At 43.0% G+C, this 19,824-nt stretch overlaps 1 protein-coding gene across 2 annotated transcripts in view; it reads left to right on the top strand.

Moving 5' to 3' along the window:
* Positions 1–19,824, top strand: part of atg7 (ATG7 autophagy related 7 homolog) — a 108,802-nt gene that overhangs the window by 57,980 nt on the left and 30,998 nt on the right. For both annotated transcript variants that reach the window (XM_080788342.1, XM_080788343.1), the window contains exons 17-18: positions 2,259–2,339; positions 12,535–12,657. In XM_080788342.1, coding sequence (XP_080644468.1) covers positions 2,259–2,339; positions 12,535–12,657 — 204 coding nt within the window. The remainder of the gene's footprint in view (positions 1–2,258; positions 2,340–12,534; positions 12,658–19,824) is intronic.

Below are 19,824 nucleotides of genomic sequence, written 5' to 3'. Positions count from 1 at the left end.
AGCACTGTCCCAACATTACCACCAGAGGGAGCGCTCAACACGCTCTCAAACAAGGTAAAAAGAAAAAAGCCCAAGAAAGTCCAGCTACCTTTCTACATCCTAACACACTGAAAACACCCTGGCATTGAAGACCGCTGAATCCAAATACATACTGTCTGATATATTGTTTTCCCCTTTTATGTTTATTCTCATATAATATGTTTATACTGTAAATGTTTGTCGTCCAAAGAGCATCTCTCTGCAACGCAATCATATACAGCACCTTGACCTTGACTGTATAATTTGTATCATTAAAGGGTAAGAGCACTTTTGTAGAGGTTTGGGTTGTGTAGTCACCTTTCCACCTTTCCAAATGTGGACAAGAAAAAAAACATTGCTTGATTAGAAATTGATAATTCAAAATATGCTCCTCATCATTGACTTACATTGTACGCTGAAACGGCTCTCAAAGTCACTCTTAGTATGTAAACAAACACAAACAAAGTTGATTCGGACAATATAGAGCATCACCAAAACTCATGTGGTTTTATTTATTGATTTTTATAAAAATGTTAACGTCCTGTTGATTTTGTATTCGGAAGAAAACCCGGACACTGATCCAGATCTTCAAATAGTAGAAATAGAATAAAACCACATGAGTTTTGGTGATGCTCTATATTGTCTGAATCAACTTTGTTTGCGTTTGTTTACATACTAACTGTTTCAGCATACGATGCAAGTCACTTACTGAGAGCTGTTTCAGCATACGATGTAAGTCAATGAGAGCTGTTTCAGCATACATTGTAAGTTAATGATGAGGAGCATATTTTGAATGATCAATTTCTAATCACTGGAGCAATTTTCTTTTCTTGTCCACATTTGGAGTTACATCATGGCAAGGTGACTACACAACCCAAACCTCTACCAAAGTGGTCTTACCATATAACTGTATCTCTCTCTCGCAGGCACGCACACATGCACGTATGTGCATGTGTGTGTGACAAATACTTGGATAAGATCATACGGTATAATTAGCCAGTAGTGGAAAGTACATTTCCACTGTACTTAAGGTACATGTTGAGCTACTGTTACTTTACTGGAGTATTTCCAATACTTGTATACTGCTACTCCACAGTGTTGTTTTACTGGAGTATTTCCAATACTTGTATACTGCTACTCCACAGTGTTGTTTTACTGGAGTATTTCCAATACTTGTACTGCTACTCCACAGTGTTGTTTTACTGGAGTATTTCCAATACTTGTACTGCTACTCCACAGTGTTGTTTTACTGGAGTATTTCCAATACTTGTACTGCTACTCCACATTGTTGTTTTACTGGAGTATTTCCAATACTTGTACTGCTACTCCACATTGTTGTTTTCGTTGACTAATACTATGACAAAACATAGTCGACTACCTTTTTCCACTGGCGAAAACGGAATAAAAACTAAAGCTATGACGACTAAAACTAAGACTAAATATATTGACAATTTTGTCAACAAAAGGAAGGGACTAGTGGACAAGAGATCCAGTATAAGTCATTTTACAACTACAGTAGTTGCATGCTGAAAATAGCTGATCTACAAGCTCACAACGCGTCGCAGTCAGTACGACAGCATCAAGGCCCGCCAAAATACATTTTGTTCGACTAAATCAACTATAGATTTAGTCAAGAAAAATCTTATGATATTTAGTCGACTAAAACTAGACTTTAAGAGATTACAGGTGACTAAAATGTACTAAAACTAAATGAAAACTATTCAAGAGACTATGACTAAAACTAAAATCAGCTACTCCACTACATCTCGGATCCAAACATTGTATGTTTACTCCACTGCATGTATTTGAAAACATTAGTTACCAGTTACTCTGTAGATTTGTATTACGATTACAAAACCTACGTTAACCACTTCATTTCGGCCCTTTGAAAATAGCCGATCTGCAAGCTCACAATGCATAGTGAGTAGTGACGCATTGTGAGCTTGTACATCTGACATTGTCACAAGACTTTGAAAACGGGACATTCTGCACAATGAGTTCCTTCCACGTGCTACGTCCAACCAGGGAAACTCCCCCCGTCAGGTGTAAAGGAGCGACTTGGACTCAAGTCCGTTGCTCTCCCCAGGTTGGCGGAGGGTGTGTAGAGCCCTTTACTTTACTTTAACAATAATAATATAAAATATAAAAGTACATTTTTAATTCAATTGACTTGAGTATTTCTATAATATTATTACAGTATCGATACTTAAGCTCTGTTATTTTGATTCCTCTTCCCACAGATCCGAGGCTTCCTGTCCAGGTTCGATAACGTCCTTCCAGCCAGCCTGGCCTTTGATAAATGCACAGCCTGCTCAGACATCGTAAGTGGCAACATGAATCTGAAAACGACATACATCTGCACTCACGTCCAATTTAACACTCTGATTGCCCAGGGTTATTTAATCCATCAAATCATAGCGCCTGGTGATTTATAGTTGTGGAGCACTTTTACAAGTTATCCCGGATGTGGCTGAAGCAGCTAGATGTAGCCAAAACACTCTAGAGGCGATCGACAACAACGGGAGGATTTAGATCAAGAGTTATTAACGTTTTAAGATTTTCGGTCTCGTCGGCAAAACGGGGGGAACTTTTTCGAGGATGTCCCACTGTTGCGCAACATCGAACGTTGTGCAACAGGCTGTGGAGCGATGCGATCGGCTTTGATATTAATAACCTCCGTCTTTTGGATAAAACAAAGAATCAGTGTTATCATAAGACTTTAGTCGACTAAATCTACAGTTGATCGACTGACTAAAATGTATTTTGGCGGGCCTTGATGCCGTCGTAACGGCTGATTTTACTTGCTGAAAATAGCCGATCTGCTATTTTCAACATGCAACCAAGTGTAAAATGACTTGATACTGGATATCTTGTCCACTAGTTCCTTGCAAACAATTTAGTCTAGTTTTTTTTGTATTTATTTTTTTAATTCGTTGACGAAATTGCCAATATATGTATACTTTTAGTCATCATAGCTTAGTTTTCATTTAGTTTCCGTTTAGTTTTCGTCAGTGAAAAAGGGTAGTCGCCGAGCATTTTTTGTCGCGGTATTAGTAGACGAAATGGACATTGCAGCAGCACAGAAGGCTGGCAGACAAAATGAGACGAGGAGTGATGGTGAGCGCAGTGGCGTGCACAGACATTTAGTACTAAACTAAAATGAACAAAAATATGAACTTTCATAAAAGGGCACATTGCTACAGTCTTGTCTGTCTGTGCACACCACTTAAGGTGCGTTCGGAAATGCGCACCGGGAACGCACTCACCTATTAGTTTGCATTGCACAGTGCGCTCAGTGCGCTATTTCCCAACGCGCCCTAAGTGTGCGTAGCCTACTTATTGTTGAACCACGACATCTGTAGCACAAACAAGGGGATTCCCATCTCTCCCATCGCTGCATTGTTGTCAGCGTACTGGAGCTGTGCTGAAATGTTGCAATTCTCCCTGAGGACCACGCACGCATGCACACACACACACACACACACACAACCAACCAGATGGTAATAATCATGGAGCAGTTGCTCATTGATGTCACTGACTGTCGTATGAGAGGCATTAGGTCCCACCACTACATTGTGTTGTGTGTGTGTGCGTGTGTGTGTGTGTGTGTGTGTGTGTGTGTGTGTGTGCGCACGATGAAGGGTTCACGTCTTGTAAATCAACCAACCCGTGGTGGGCGGAACAGCGGCTCACCTCTCTTTTCCCGCCTTGCCATTGGTCCAGAGCCAACGAGCCCAATCTTTGCTCCAGTTGGCCTCGCTTTGCGCTCATATAGCGAGAATAGAGGGATCCGATTGGCCAGCGTATAGATCAGTTTGAGCCAGAGAGAGAGAGAGAAGGGGGTTAAAAGAAAAGGATCAGAGTGAAAGGAAGAAAGACGAAGAGAAATAAAGGGAGAGAACGCCAGAAAGGGTGTTTTCTCTTTCTCTGTTTCCTTTCCCTCGCTCAATGCCGTCTTTGTGTCTATAAGGAGAAGGAGGCCATAAAGTCTCCACATCTATCACTGTGGTGTGAAGAGAAAGAGAGAGGGAGACGCTTTAACAATCCTGTTTAACTCTTACAAAGTTAAAGTTACCAGTGGATATGGCCAAGTCTGTGACATTACAATAATAATAATAATAAGATGCTGCTTCTCAAAAGAAAAAAACTGAGCCTTTTGACTTTATCCCAGGCAGGACCCCTTGGCTTTACATTGTGGGAGTTTCACCCTGCGCGTTAAGATTGTTGATGTGACAACGGATGGAGGGCGGTGTTAGGCCAGTGCTTGCGTTCGTTCTGACAGTGATTTTTGGCAGAGCTCGGAGCTGTAATAAACAACATGCTTTATCTGCCTCTCCACACCGGTGTTTACATACGCACGGCGGCCTTCCCAGGCAGGCTCACAGCGTATGTCTGACGCATTATTGGTCAATAATGATGGGTTTTTTTCTTCATTTTTGATGAAGTCAAAGTCCCTCCCATATCTCTCTGCACCCCCTCCTCCACCTCTCACTTTCCCTCTTTCTTTCTTTTTTTCTTTATTTCTTTCTTTCTTTCCCCCTTTCTTTCTTTCTTTCTTTCTCTTTCTTTCTTTCCCCCTTTCTTTCATTCTTCCTTTCTTTCTCTTTCTTTCTTTCTTTCCCCCTTTCTTTCTTTCTTTCACTTCCTTCCCCCCTCTGTCAGTTTGTTAGCATCCATCTGTCTGTCAGCCCATTGTGTGTGTGACTGTGTGTGTGACTGTGCGTGTATGCGTGCGTGCGTGCGTGCGTTCTGGCCCCAGTCAGCTGTGTGCTGCCAGGTCACTATGGAAACAAAACAATTCAACCCCTGTCTCGGCTGGAGCAGTTCCTGTAGGATAGGCTGGGGCTCTGTGTGTGTGTGTGTGTGTGTCTTATTTCCCAACTCTTTCTGGGGCAGAAAGCCAGTAAACTTCCAACAGCAAAGAGTAAATCAGAGCTTGTGACGTGGCTTTGTCTTAAACCATTTAGACCTGGAAACCATTCTAGTCTTGTAAATAGTAAATGTTCAGTCGTTCTCAAACATTTTCATGTCAAGGACCCCCAAGATATTGGCCGCCGACCCCCATCTGAAAATATGTTGTTCCAGGGAAACCCTCGGAAGCAAAGATTTGTGTTAAAAACGTTTGCTCTGAGAGAATATATATTCAAAGATTTGCGCCACATTTTCACGATTTTTCAAAAATAGCAAACCTACAAGCTCGTAGCGCGGCACTCGGTGCCGCGCTATGAGCTTGTAGATATGCTATCTTTCAATAGCTAAAGTATAACATAATTCTTAAAACACCAAAACGGGTTCCCGCCCAGAATGGATTAAACCATGCCAGACAGCTAGTACTGATACAACGACAACAATCATGACTACTACTACTATCAATGGATCAAGAATCATCCTTTAGCTTCAGAGTCGCTCTTCAGTACTCTTTAGTAACGGTCTTAAAGTCCTGAAAGCCATTTGATGTGATTCAATTAGGAACACCATGCAAACATCAGCATCTCAGGGGGGTTTTCTCTCTCAAGGACATGAGTTGCCCAATTACTTTCTAGCATCTTTCCCCCTTTTTTCCCCCTCTCTCTCCCTAATTTACTCGTTATGCCAGTTTAATCCTGCATGTGAATAGTCGGTGAACCAATAGACACCTTAACAGATGATAAGAACACTGATAAACAGCATGCCCTGCCTCTCATAAGATGCTGTTTTTCTCCCAGTGTGGAGGAAGAATGATTAGGATTTTTAAAGCAATTCAAAGCAGTTGTCCTCAAAACCACACCTCCAGTCACTGTCATAAGAACGGGAGGTGCGCTCATGATAACGGCAGCAGAGCCTAGTTGTCCATGGCTGCACGCGCACCTGCAGCCCATCAAGTATAATTTATGCTTCGTCCCGCGATGGTGTCGCGCACGCAGACCTCTACACTCACAATAGTCACATCTGCGATGCGACGTGAGCTTTTATATCAGCTGTTCTCTGTGCGCAATACTGTTGCACTTTGAAGTATAAATGTCTCTATATGGTGCACCTCAATAGCCAACAAGCAAGAGGAGGTTGAATGGACTGAAACCAGCGCTCCCCAAAGAGCTGGAGATCTGTTGGAAATTGATTACATGAAACACCGTGCGACCAGTCTCAATGGTTGTAAACAAATAATTGGTCTATATTCTCCATGCTCCTTGCGCCTCTTTAGTACCAAATTAAACAAATAATTGGTCTATATTCTCCATGCTCCTTGCGCCTATTTAGTACCAAATTAAATGTTTTTTCTAAGTAATTTCTTGAATACATAAAATAATAATCTAAGAAATTCCAGAAATCAGTGTTTAAGAAGTAGTGAAAATAGCCGATATACAAGCTAGTAGATGGGCTATTTTCACTAATTTGGAATGTCAGAGGAATGTCCTTATTTGTCTTTTGGGTCAACGGCTAAAAACCACTACTGTACACCTAAACAAAAGCTTGGCATCACTTGTAGCATCAAACTCTCTAGTTCTACAGCCACAGTAGTATACAGTATGCACAGTAGCATCCATGAAACATGCAGAATAAACCACAAGCAGGCAAGGCATCTATCTTAGCATACTGTTCTTGATCTGCTGGACCACCAGATATCTTCTTGTGCTGCGAGTTATTTTCCGTGTATATGCATATAGACCTTTGGCGGTTGTTGATGACTCAGCTTGGAGTGTGTGTGTGTGTGTGTGTGTGTGTGTGTACATGTGTGTGTGCGTGTGCGTGTGCGTGTGCGTGTGTGTGCGTGTGCGTGTGTGTGTGTGTGTGTGTGTGTGTAAGCCAAGCATCCTGCCAATGTGGTGTGTTTCTTAAGTTGTAGCCAGCAGAAGAAGCCAAAGGCACTGACTCACCCCGGAGCTGATTACTCACTCTGACCCATATTCCTATAAAGCGCATCACGGTGACTGTGAAGGCAATGGACGACGCCCTAGTCTACATTTGCTACTGTATAGCATCTTGCTCTGTCTCCGTACACAGTGAAAAAGACTCATCTTCGATGGGTTTGGTTTGATTTGATTAGACGATTTGATTTGATTAACCCATTTTGGGCGGGAACCCCTTGTAGTGTTTTAAGCATTTTGTTATACCTAGACTATTGATTCTTTTTGGAAAGATCGTGAAAATGTACTGCAAATCTTATATTATTATTGTATTCTTTCAGAGCCAACGTTTTTAACTTCAAATCTTTGCTTCTGGGTTGTCCCTGGAACAACATATTTTCAGATGGGGGTCGGCGGCCAGAAAACTTTCATGATTTAGAAGACATTAGAATCAGCCTCAGGTAGAAATGGGTTAAACCTGTGACCATGTGTAGTCCAATAATCTAGTGCAGCGTATCCTATGATCCTATGTATTATTTGAATTTGGTATTATTTGAAAGCAATACTGCACCTTATGCACAGGTTACTGTAGTTACAATACTGCACCTTATGAATTATAATGGATTATTTAAGATTGCTATCGAAGAATTACACCAGCAGGCCTCACGTGCCATGTACTCCCTCCTTAGTAAATGTAGATCATTTGATTTACCAGTAAATGTTGCACTAGATCTTTTCGACAAATTGGTCTCACCAGTCATGCTGTACACATGTGAAATATGGGGGTTCGAAAAGATTAGAAAAATTACATCTTACGACTGTCTGCTTAACCTGTTCAACACAGGTGTCCATGTGTCACCTTGGGTTGGGTTAACCTGTTCAACACAGGTGTCCATGTGTCACCTTGGGTTGGGTTAACCTGTTCAACACAGGTGTGCCCATGTGTCACCTTGGGTTGCACAGGTGAAGAAAATACTGGATGACTGTGGTATGTCTTACATTTGGTTGGCCCAGAAATGTAATAACATTGACTGGTTGAAGTGAACTGTCGAACAAAAGTTGAAAGACCAGTTTTTGCAAAAGTGGCAAAGTGAACTCAATAGTATGACATCATGTGACATCTATGTTGAATACAAACAAGAGTTCAAACTAGAAAAATACCTTCTATGTGAAAACCGTAAGTATAGACAGGCTATTCGCAACTTTAGGCTAATCAACACAAGAATTCCAAAGGTCATCGTTAGATATAAAGGACTGGAAAGAAGGATTTGTAACCTATGTAATGAAGCCAGAATTGGAGATGAGTACCATGTTTTTTTGGAATGTAAGAATACTAGCATTATGAATTGCAGGCAAAAATAACTGCCAATTTATTTGTTTACCCACCCTTCTATGTTTAAATTAATTGCAATACTAAAATCTGAAAAACAAAAAGTAATCTATGAATTGGGTGCTTTTCTGAAAAATGTTCTTCCACTGTTCAAATAGAAAGCCTTTCGATATGTATATTGTGTAATGTATTTTATACTTCTGCATTACTTATTGGTGTAAGTAATCGGTAAAGTAACTGAGTTACTGCTGGTTAACAAAGTTATGTTATATGTATAAGTTCCAGATTGCAGCTTTAACACCAATAATTTTACTGTGTATCACAGATGCTATTAACGCGGCTACTAGATCTGATATATTCTGTGGTGTTGTTGGACAAGAACGGCGAAAAACAAAACAAAAAGAAGCCCACAGATTTGCTTTGGTTTGTAGATATTTAGTTGTGGAACACATTTTGTGGGTCCAGTCCGTGGCGTTGTCACTGGGCCCAGAACCACCCCATGCCGCTGTCTTGAACACGGGCCAACGTGTTCCTTCTAGTGAGCAACTCTGTGTTCTCAGAAACAGCCTATCCTGACCTGTGTGTTTACAGCTGAGGTTAAGCCCCCCCCCCCCTCTCCCCGGACCACCCAATATGTTTAAGGGGGCTCCAAAGGCTCAACACACATACACGTACAGTCAGCGCGATATGTTCAGTTAGATGATAGATTAACGCTCGCAGCTTCAAAGAGATGCTTCTGTCACGTCACGTCAGGCTCCTTACTGGAGCTGGAGTAGAGGCTCCATAAGAACCCAGGATCTCGAGGTGGTTTGCATGTGTGTGTGTGTGTGTGTGTGGTCATATAGGTGTCTCTGTGAGAGATTATAATGAGATACTAAGAGAGAGGCGTGCGTGCACATGTGCGTGTGTGCGTGTGAGCGTGTGTGCGCTCTGAGATTGGAGGCGTGCGTGCACACTGCACACATGTATGCAAAATGTGTAGCACGCTGAAAGATATGATCCGATCCAGATGTAAGCAACTCGTGTGTTTGTTTCTCGGCCTAATTGGCTGCATCTGTCAACAGGCCTGAATCACTACTGAGAACCATTAACGTCTGTTTAAAAAAAAAAGAAAGAGTCTTGTTAAAAGTTTCAATTATCCACAGTGGTCTGGCGTGTTCGTTTCGTTGCTGGATCTTTATTGGTCACGTCCCTGTATGTCTTCCATCCATCCATCTCATCAATCCATCTTCAACCGCTTATCCGTAGTCGGGTCGCGGGGGCTACAGCTCCACCAGAGTGCTCCAGACATCCCTCTCCAGATCAACATTAGTGACTTCCTCCTGGGGGATCCCGAGGCGTTCCAAGGCCATAGCGAGTCGATGCAATCCCTCCATCTCATCCTTTGGTGTGCCCGGAGGTCTCCTCCCAGTGGGACGTGCATGTAAATTAGAGAAACTTAGAGGTTGGATGGCACTTACACCCACCTTGAGAGCGCAAAATCTATCTTGGAAGGGCCACCCATCGACTAATCTAATATACGGCAACCTTCCCCGTGTTTCTTAACTAGTCTGATCCAAAAGAACACAGTTTGCCGGCCACTGCTACAGAGCTGACAATGAGGTTATATCTTCCCTTCTTCTCTGGAGTCCTGCCTCAAAGCAGACCAGAGGTAGAAAACTGTCGTTCCCTGATGTCATCGCTAGGGCCACATGCATCAGTAAGCAGGAACTGTCAATGAAGGCCTGGAAAGTCTGGCATGGCATTGTGAAATCCATGATCTCGACTGCGGTCGAAAAATGACAAAACATACAGTAACCACTTCAGCCCTATACACATTTCAGCCATTTGAAAATACCCGATCTTGTAGATCGTAGAGCTTGTAGATCGTAGAGCTTGTATACATTTGCAATAATGGGTGCTTTCTACTTCAAGTACATTTTGATAACAATACTTTTATACTTTTATTTAGTACATTTTTAAATCCAGACTTTAACTTGTATCGGAGTATGTCTATATTGCAGTATTGCTAATTTTACTTAAGTAAAAACATGTTTCCACCACTGCCCGTGGGAAGCCAGGGTGACTTGTGCAGGTTGGTCAGGGGGTCCTTTGGTCAGAGGGTCTGTTGTCTCCCCCTAGCCATTGGCTTACGGCCCAGGAGTTCCAAACTTTTAATCCCCACCTGATCACATCAGATCTGGCTTTCTAGCGTAGTTCAAAACCTGAAATCAGAAATCACAATCAGGATTGGGGAATCACTCTGATATTCTATTAGATCAGGATGGAAATCAAATCCCAAACTGTAATCTGGATCAAATTCTCAACGTGGCTTAAAAAAATAAATCTGGAGGGGATTTTACAATGAATTGAAACATGTTTATAAAGTATAGAGTATAGTACATAATTTGTAGCCTTTATGGCTTTCTTCTTTTCTTACCTTAGTCCCACACATCCCCCCCCACTCCCCCGTCCGCCACCTGCAAGCCCCCCTCCACCCCCCTCACATCTGGATCAGCGTCATTCTATCCGGAACTTCCTTTTGAAATTGGCTGGATTGTCTGATCCTGGGATCACAAAATATAGGAGCTTCAAAATCTGATCCGATCAGATGGGGGATTATTCAAGTTTTTAACGTATTTTCCCATGCATTGCATCCGTCTACTGTACGTCCACACTGCTTTTGAAAACAAATCATGTCACCGCCCCGATATATCACTCGCTCTATAGTGAATGGCTAGTCCTTCAGGTTCCTCGTGCCAGATCTGATCTGGGGGAAAAGAGCACTTTCAGCATCGGTGCACCTGGTTCTTAGAAGCTCTTGCAACGTGATCTCAAACTGAACGCCCCCAGTACTCTACCTATTGGCCCTTTTCGGAATTGACTTAATAACCATTCATTACCTGTACTGTAGTACAGTATGAAACCGTTTTAACTTAATTGTTGTCAGCTGCGTATTGTCTTTCTTTGTTGTTCTTATGCCGTTATTTCTTATCGTAGGCGTAATCTCGGCATCGTTGCAATTGAGGGGTCTCCCTCAGCGGTCTCTCGGGAGAGTTTTAAATGAATTGAAGATGAATGACCGTGTGTGTGTGTGTGTGTGTGTGTGTGTATCACAACACTATCATGAGTGGATGATGCTCTTTTTGGGGGAGGAGGGTATTTCGGAGTACCTAAACCCTATAACATTGTGAGGATTTTGGGCCGTTGCCGTAATGGATCCGTTGGGTGGAGGAAGTGTGGAATCAAAGAGAGAGGAGACCAGAGGAGGTTGAAAAGGTGAAAGAGAGGGAGACGTCAGTCAATGTTGTATTGTGTTCAGTGTGTCTGGCTCCGAGGCTAGACGCCAGGTCAGTCTACACACACGCACACACACACACACACACACACACACTCGTATACAGTACATGCGCACATGCATGCTCGCACGTGCACACTGACCGGGCATTGATGTCTTTTGGTAGCAGTAACCCTATACACCTGCAGTGGAGGGAGGGGCTGAGAGCTGGCATGAAAAGCTCTGGAAGGGAGGTGGAGTGTGTGTGTAGGTAGGGGTATGTGTGTGGTGGTGGGAGCTCTGGAAGGGAGGTTGTGTGTGTGTGTGTGTGTGTGTGTGTGTGTGTGTGTGTTTTCTCTCTCTCTTTGGGGTGCATACTTAGTTTAGACTAGTCATTGGTTAGACATAAGGTTGGTGAGTGGTGCGTTAAGACGACTTGATTAAGGTTGGTGAGGGGTGCGTTAAGGGTTGGGAGAGGGTTAAGGTTAGGTATAGGTGTGCGAGATTAGGGTGAGGGTTTGAGATAGGTTGAAGATGTAGGACTAATGACTGGTCTAACCAATGACTAGACTAAACCAAGTACTGTCTAAACTAAGTACTGCACACGCCCCGTGGGAGGTTAGGGTGAGGTTTTGAGATAGGTTGTAGGACTAATGACTGGTCTAACCAATGACTAGTCTAAACTAAGTACCCGTATGGCCATTAGCGATATCTCTTGGCTGCCCAAAATAAGTAGTAGAAGAAAAAGCTAATGTTATAGCATCTTTCTCCAGAAACGTTTATATTGTAATTGCGATGCTGTGCAAAATCAGAAATCAGTCAACACCTTGAATGTCTGATCATCACCAATGACAGTGCCGGAGTTTCTGAGAAAACAGCGTCTAAAGATTGCCATTAATGACAGATGTAGTCACTACGACCACAAAGGTCCCAAGAAACTAGCTAGCCTATCCACCGAGTTTGCTGCACTCTGGGAAAACAGAGCAGCTGAATTCTTTGTTTTGATTAGGTGTGGAGTGGTGCTCGTTTGAACTACGGCTAGAATGCTTTTTCAACCAATCAGATTGCTTCCTCCTCCAACGACCTGTTATTTACTTCCCCTCTAGGTTCTGGAGCACTATGAGAGAGAAGGGTTCCACTTCCTGTCCCAGGTGTTTAACTCCTCGCATTCCTTCCTGGAAGACCTCACCGGCCTCACGCTGCTGCACCAGGAGACCCAGGCTGCAGAGGTACGTGCACACCCCACACACACTGCAGAGGTAGGACACGTGCACACCCCACACACACTGCAGAGGTAGGCCACGTGCACTCCCCACACACACTGCAGGCCTAGGACACGTGCACACCCAACCCACACTGCAGGCAGAGGACCTGCAGTGTGTGTTGGGTGTGCACTGTGCACGTGTCCTACCTTATACAATCAATTTGAATAGATCAGTTTGGTTAACGACCACACACATGGACAAGAGTGATGACGGCTGTACACACGTTGAGAGTGCTTCATGTTTATAAAGGTTTGCCTTCTGATAAAAGTTGCCTCGATCAGACAACTAAAACAAATCTGTATTATCTGCTTCAACCTGGATGCGTCTCACTGTCTGCATCAGTGTTCCGTTGTTCAGGGACCAAATACAAACTAAGTTAACAATTCACTTTCAAGCCAAACTGTTTCTGATTCTTTAAACGGTTCCTTTTGGTTCAGATGACAACAATGTGTTTGCTTTACACATGTTTTAAAAAAGAACAGGTTGTCCATCCTTGTACTGTATTTATATAGTGTGGCTCCCCACACACACAAAAATGCGTTATTGTAGTTTTATTATGCTGCTGTTGGGATCCAATAGTTTTCAGAGATCTATGCGTTATTGTAGTTTTATTATGCTGCTGTTGGGGTCCAGTAGTTTTCAGAGATCTATGCGTTATTTTAGTTTTATTATGCTGCTGTTGGGATCCAATAGTTTTCAGAGATCTATGCGTTATTGTAGTTTTATTATGCTGCTGTTGGGATCCAATAGTTTTCAGAGATCTATGCGTTATTGTAGTTTTATTATGCTGCTGTTGGGATCCAATAGTTTTCAGAGATCTATGCGTTATTGTAGTTTTATTATGCTGCTGTTGGGGTCCAGTAGTTTTCAGAGATCTATGCGTTATTGTAGTTTTATTATGCTGCTGTTGGGGTCCAGTAGTTTTCAGAGATCTATGCGTTATTGTAGTTTTATTATGCTGCTGTTGGGGTCCAATAGCAGCAATGTTTTCCACAGCTCTACCTTCCCAAATTACTCTTGTTGCCGTGGAAACATAAGGTTGGTGTCTTTGGAACAACTACTGGCTCTCAGTTCAGTTCCAGCAAACATCCTGGATAGTTTATGATGGAATATGGGTGGTTTTCCTCAAGTCTCCCTCCTGACATGAGCAAGAGTGAATGAGTGCGTGTGTGTGCGCTCGTGTGTGTACGTGTGTGTGTGCGTGCGTGTGTGTGTGCGTGTGAGTGCATAATGTGTTGGGGGCCGTGTCTGGTCCTGTTGAGCTGTGGGAAAATCCCACGTACTTTCTCCCTCAACTCCCACTCAAAACAGAAGAGGCACACAGATGGGAGGAGGAGGAGGGGGGGGGGGCGGGGGGGGGGGTGGAAAGAAAAAGAAAGATGGCGTCGAGAGAGGAAAAAGGGGGGAGTAAAAGAGGGAGGGGGGGAAAGGAGTTGGAGGAAGAGAGAGAGAGACGTGAAGTGGGAATACTTTGATCTCCCTCTGCCTCTCCTTTGCGTTCTCTGTCGTCCCTCTCTCTCTCTCTCTCTCTCTCTCTCTCTTGAATAGTTTTCATTTAGTTTTATTCACATTTTAGTCACCTGGAATGATTTAGTGTTAGTCTAGTTTTAGTCGACTAAATATCACCAGATTTTAGTCGACTAAATATCAATATTAATTTAGTTTTCGTCCGTGAAAAAAGGTCGTCTTTTTTAAATAATTTGTATCCCACGATTTTGTAACCCATTTTTCACCCCTGTGTCAATTATCTAATGTGATCCTGGGCTCTACACACCCTCCACCAACCTGGGGAGAGCAACGGACTTTTTTTTTTTTCTTTTTAAACATATGTTTATTAATTTTCTTTATATTACACAAGTATTTTCAACAATTGACATATATTTCCCCCCCCCCACATCCCTCTGGCAGCACAAATACAAACTAAATCTTATCACGAAATGAATTAACAATAATAAATACAAAACAAAAATAAATAAATAATGACATAACGAAAAATAAAACGAAAAACGAAAATAAAACACATTACATACAGTTAAACAAACACAATGTCCATCACAGTTCCCTACCCCCACCCCCCAGCTGACTACTCAGTTAACCACTATACATCTAAAGAGCAACGGACTTGAACTCATGCTTCCTTCATGCATGAGTGTCCAAGTTGCTCCTTTACACCTGACAGGATTAATGCATGTTTTTGTGAGGGTATACCTACCCTAGGGGACACGGGAAGAACATGCAAACTCCACACAGAAAGGCCCTTTCGCCAACCCTGCCTCGGGTATGGGCACATGTTGTGAGCTCTCCTTCTCTCGATGCCTCCTGATATATGACCTGTATCTTCTCTCTCACGAGCGTAACCCATCGGTTTCTACAGACCCCTTTTGAAGTTCTGTAGTCCTGCGAAAGAACCGCTGCGAGTGAATCCGCAACCAGTGTGCTATTGGTGTGAATAGGAGCGAGGGGTGGTCCGTTCACTCGGCACCACCCATTTACAAGCCCCGAAACCTGCATAACCTGCTTCATCATCAATTAAAGACCAGAAGAGGACTTTAAACTAGCGATTGAAAACATACTATAGTCTTTAGTCTTTTTTCAAGTGTAAAGTCTGGTCTGGTCATTTATTTCGCTGGCAGAGGAGTAGGAATCGTCACTGGGCCTATTAGCACATTCAGACCCTACGGCGTGTGGAAACGTCATAACTAATCCAACCCACTGATTGTGACGCCGTGTGTTCACGTCCTAGCGCTTTTTCATTGTTATCAAACAGGAAAAATATATTCAGATTTTTTTATTTTTTTGGGGGGGGGGTTGGCCTATCCTTCTACAATGGCACATGCGTGCTGCCAATCACTTCCCTGTGTTTACTGATCAGGAAGAAGAGCTCTCCGTGGTTTTACAGAAATTTGGCATCGGTGACTCTTAACTGAATCAATTATGAACCTCACATTTATGCATGTCTGCTCATGTGCGAGTGTGTAGTGTGTACTGTCTTCATTTCTGACTTCAACATGCTTCTCGCCCGGAATTTTAACACTTCTAGAGAGACTTTATCGTAATGATCACAAGGTAAGCAAGAAACATTACGCCTCCCGGCTTTTGTACGGAACGGAAGCCCCCGGCTTTCAGAGTAACAGAAGCCCCCAGCTATTCATACCAAAAGCCTACACTGGTTGTGCAAAGACGCGCTGTGATTGGCCAGTCGCTGTCAATCACAGCGACTGGCCAATCACAGCGACTGGCCAATCACAGCGCGTCCTTGCACAACCCGTGTAGGCTTTGGTATGACACTCCACACGCACCCATAATTCACTCTTCCTTCTATCCCTCTCTCTCTCTATCTCTCTCTCTCTATCTCTCTCTCTCTATCTCTCTCTCTCTCTCGCTGATGAAATGTATTGCAGCGTCTGGCATGAGTGGTGCTGTTCTGGACCAGAAGACAGATTGTTTTGACTGCCCAGCCCACCAGCGCCTGTTTCCCCGTACATAGATTATCTACTCTACTCTACTCTTTATTTATTTTTTCGCTTCCTCCTAATTCCAAGAAGGGACACACAAGTTCTAGTCATGCTGCTGAAGATTCATGAAAACATATCATTACTCATATCATGTGGGGACCCACTAGACCCGCCTGTGATTCACTGTGGGTCCCGACCCCTATAGCAGGAATGAAGCATTGGTCGGAATCGATGCTAATTCTGGTATAAAATTGGAGATTCATAAAGCATGATTAGTTTCAGAGCATAAGATGAAACTTTGTTCACAACTTGCATGTCTTGTGGTTGAAGGCTTTGCTGGTGGTACTGTAACTTTGAATTTAAAGATGGAGTGATGTGATTTTTGTTTTTTTATGTGTGTATGCTGGACAATACTTCATACCTTGGTGTGGTTGTTATGTGCAATGAGGTCTTCCCTTTGTATTTAGGGTTTTGTCCTGGAGGCTGAAACCCTGACAGTCAAACATGCCAATGAAAAGATATATATTCTTTCAGAGCGAAGGCTTTTAACTCAAATCTTTGCTTCTGGGAGGGGGGTGCCTGGAACAACATATTTTCATATGGGGGTCCGCAGCCAAATACTGATAGTTTGAGCACCACTGACATAGAAACATAGGTTTTTCAGAAACACCATGACCAACCAAAACATACTGTCAGCTTTGTGCATGCAAAAGGTAGAATTTTGGAAAGACCTATTGGAAAGAAAATGGGCCCTCTTCCTTTCTTCCTTCACAGGTGTTACCAATGATACTAATGAAGGCTCTGTCCCATTCTGGTCAAGGGTGCTGATATTGTGCATGTTCACAAACTGTACGTAACTCTGAGTTAAGGGTGTCCCAAAAATGTGTGTGAACCAATCTGCTACACTGAATCGAACAGAGCCTTCATTATTATCAGTATCACAGGACCATGCACAGTTTGGTGTGTATTTTATTACATTTCTTCTTACAAAATAATATCGGTCGAAAGATCAGTAATCTGTGGACTATAGGACCCTCTAAAATTGTATACAGAAATTTGGCATCGGTCTAACTGAATCAATTATGAACCTCACATTCATGCATGTCTGCTTGTGTGCATGTGTGTAGTGTGTATGTATGTTGATGTCTGCGCATGTGTCTGTCTCTTATGACCGTGCTATAAGCTATAATCTACGTCACCAGTTAGCAGTAATATGTACTTTGGGTCTATTTTAAGTCCGTTTGTAACCCGAGAACCAGTTTTTATGTGGTCACCACAAGGTTTTGGGGGAGTTCAACTTTGGTAAAAGTTTAGACTGGCTGAGAGTTCTTCAGCCCAGTACTTTTTTTTTTTGTTTTGTCTTGCACATATGCGTGTGTCTATCTACATTGTGTGTGTGTGTGTGTGTGTGTGTGTGTGTGTGTGTGTGTGTGTGTTTTTAGGGGTGTGTATATGTGTGACTGAAGCTTCTCAGCTACTGTCATTGTTGTGTACACACTCCTCGTCGGTATGAATGACTTTCTTTGTGAGTTCAGACGTCTTCAAAGAAACGCAGGGAATAAAATGTGCTCTCTGTGAACACAGGCAGATGTAGTCCATCCATCCATATATACGTTTGAAAACAAGCAGTGTGTTTGTGTGACTTACAGGTCTTGACATTCAGCGATTGTGGGTCACTGTTTGAACATTTTAATTCCAGCAACGTTGCTATCATTTAGTTACAGTGATATGAAAAAGTACTCCTTGTTGCGACCAAAGATCGCAATTTACTATGAAAGCATGCAATTCCTTTCAGTGTATCACTCAAAATCCCCATACATGGGAAAGCCCCCATACGGTGCCCAGGTCTCGTGACATATTTACTATGACATTGGATGTCATAGTAAATATGCGATCTGCTGTCGCAATTAAGCCCATTATGGAATGTCAGAACAGGTTCTGACATTGGGTGAGATGGGTGTACAAGTGCATGCACGCACGCTCGCATGCACGGTTCGCTTATTTCCATCGCTCAAAATTATACTTTCTTTGTATACATCCTCTCTTCATAATGTAAATAATATCCCAAGCGGCACACTTTACTACTTCTTTCGATGGAAATAAGCGAACTAGCATAACATCCCATAGCCCCATTCAATTCCCATTCAATGCAATGCAATTCATTGAGGGCTTATGGTAGGGGAAATAGCCAATAAGGAGTTTTTGCACAAAAAAAAAACCTGGACCTCTTTGGTCGGGACATAACTACAAATAAAGGTAAGAAAGATAAGAAAGCATTCTAGCATGGAATTCTCCTTTAAGCGCAAGTTGCTCAAAAGCGCATGAGGCGATTTCACAACTCCTTCCGGGTAGGAAGGAGTGCATTCTGGGATGGATTGCCCCAATAACATGAACGCGCTGGGCCGTTGACTATCATTGCGCCATTTGCTCGTGTTCACATATGAAACATAGCGTTCACGTGTCATGGGCCCCGATAACATGAACGTTGTTCAATGATAGTCAACGGCCCAGCGCGGGCTCAAGCTGCAATACCAAATTCGGCCAATATGTCCGTTTCGCCTCAGGGTTTCCTCCCGGTGCCGTCTCTATTAATATATACTCTAAGGTCCCGACCCACAGTTTGGGAACCAGTGCAGTATACCGGTAAATAGCCCAGCATAGTCTGCACAATGTGTGTGTGCGCATCATCATGCATGCGCGCGCGGGCGGGCGTCCATTCAATACTCCTAAGTCGTGTCATTTTCTTTCTCGGTTTCCGACAACGGAGGATGTGTGACCCCTCCGTGTGTGACCTTTATCACACAAAGGGTGTCTTTCTGCCATGTCTCGTGTCCCTCTCTCTCTCTCCTACCACCACCAGCCCAGTGCCAGTAAGTCACAAGAGAGAGCGCTGGGCGGGAGGAAGTCTTTACTGCTCTGGGAATGTGCTCACTTGTTATCGCCCCCAATTGTCTTTTTTTCTCATTCCATGGCTGGACGGGGAACCCCTTCTGGTGTTTTAAGTATTATGTTATACTTTTGGCTATTGAGAAAATTCACACCCATGTGAACTGAGTGGTGCAATTCCCCCCCCCCCACACACACACACACACACACACACACCTCTCTCTCTCTCTCTCTCATTAGCAGGCAACAGTGCAGCACTATCCCTCTCTCTGTTTCTGGCACAACAGCGCCCCTACTGATACTCATACTCATATACTGGTGCTCATTAACCAACACATAGGTAGGTGAACCAACACATAGGTAGGTGAACACGGACATTGCTGTTCCTTGGAGTGGTTGCACCACTCAAAAATAGCAGATCTACAAAGCTCATAGCGTGGCACGAGCTTGTAGGTCTATTTTTTTTTTTATCTTGAAAATGTGTTGCAAATCTTTGAATATATATACTTTCAGAGCGAGCGTTTTTAACTCAAATCTAAATCCCTAAAACGAAAGAAAGCAGCAAATGAAAAAACATTTTTACTTTCTCCAATAACAACCTAAAACATGAAACCTTGGTTGAAAAACATTAAAGTTGTCTAAAGTACTGTACATTTTGATGCCAATACTTTTGTACTTTTACTTAAGTACACTTTGAATTCCGGACTGTTAAGTTTTTCCACCAGTGGCCGTCCTCTATCAGGACTCAGATGTGGGAGAACTCCCACATCTCTGTTCCTCATCACTGTAC

Source organism: Protomyctophum bolini (genome assembly GCF_963924005.1).
Source record: "Protomyctophum bolini genome assembly, chromosome: 2".
NCBI classification, from domain to species: Eukaryota; Metazoa; Chordata; class Actinopteri; order Myctophiformes; family Myctophidae; genus Protomyctophum; species Protomyctophum bolini.
Note: the sequence above shows the minus strand (reverse complement) of the source record. Positions and strands in the feature narration are given on the sequence as shown.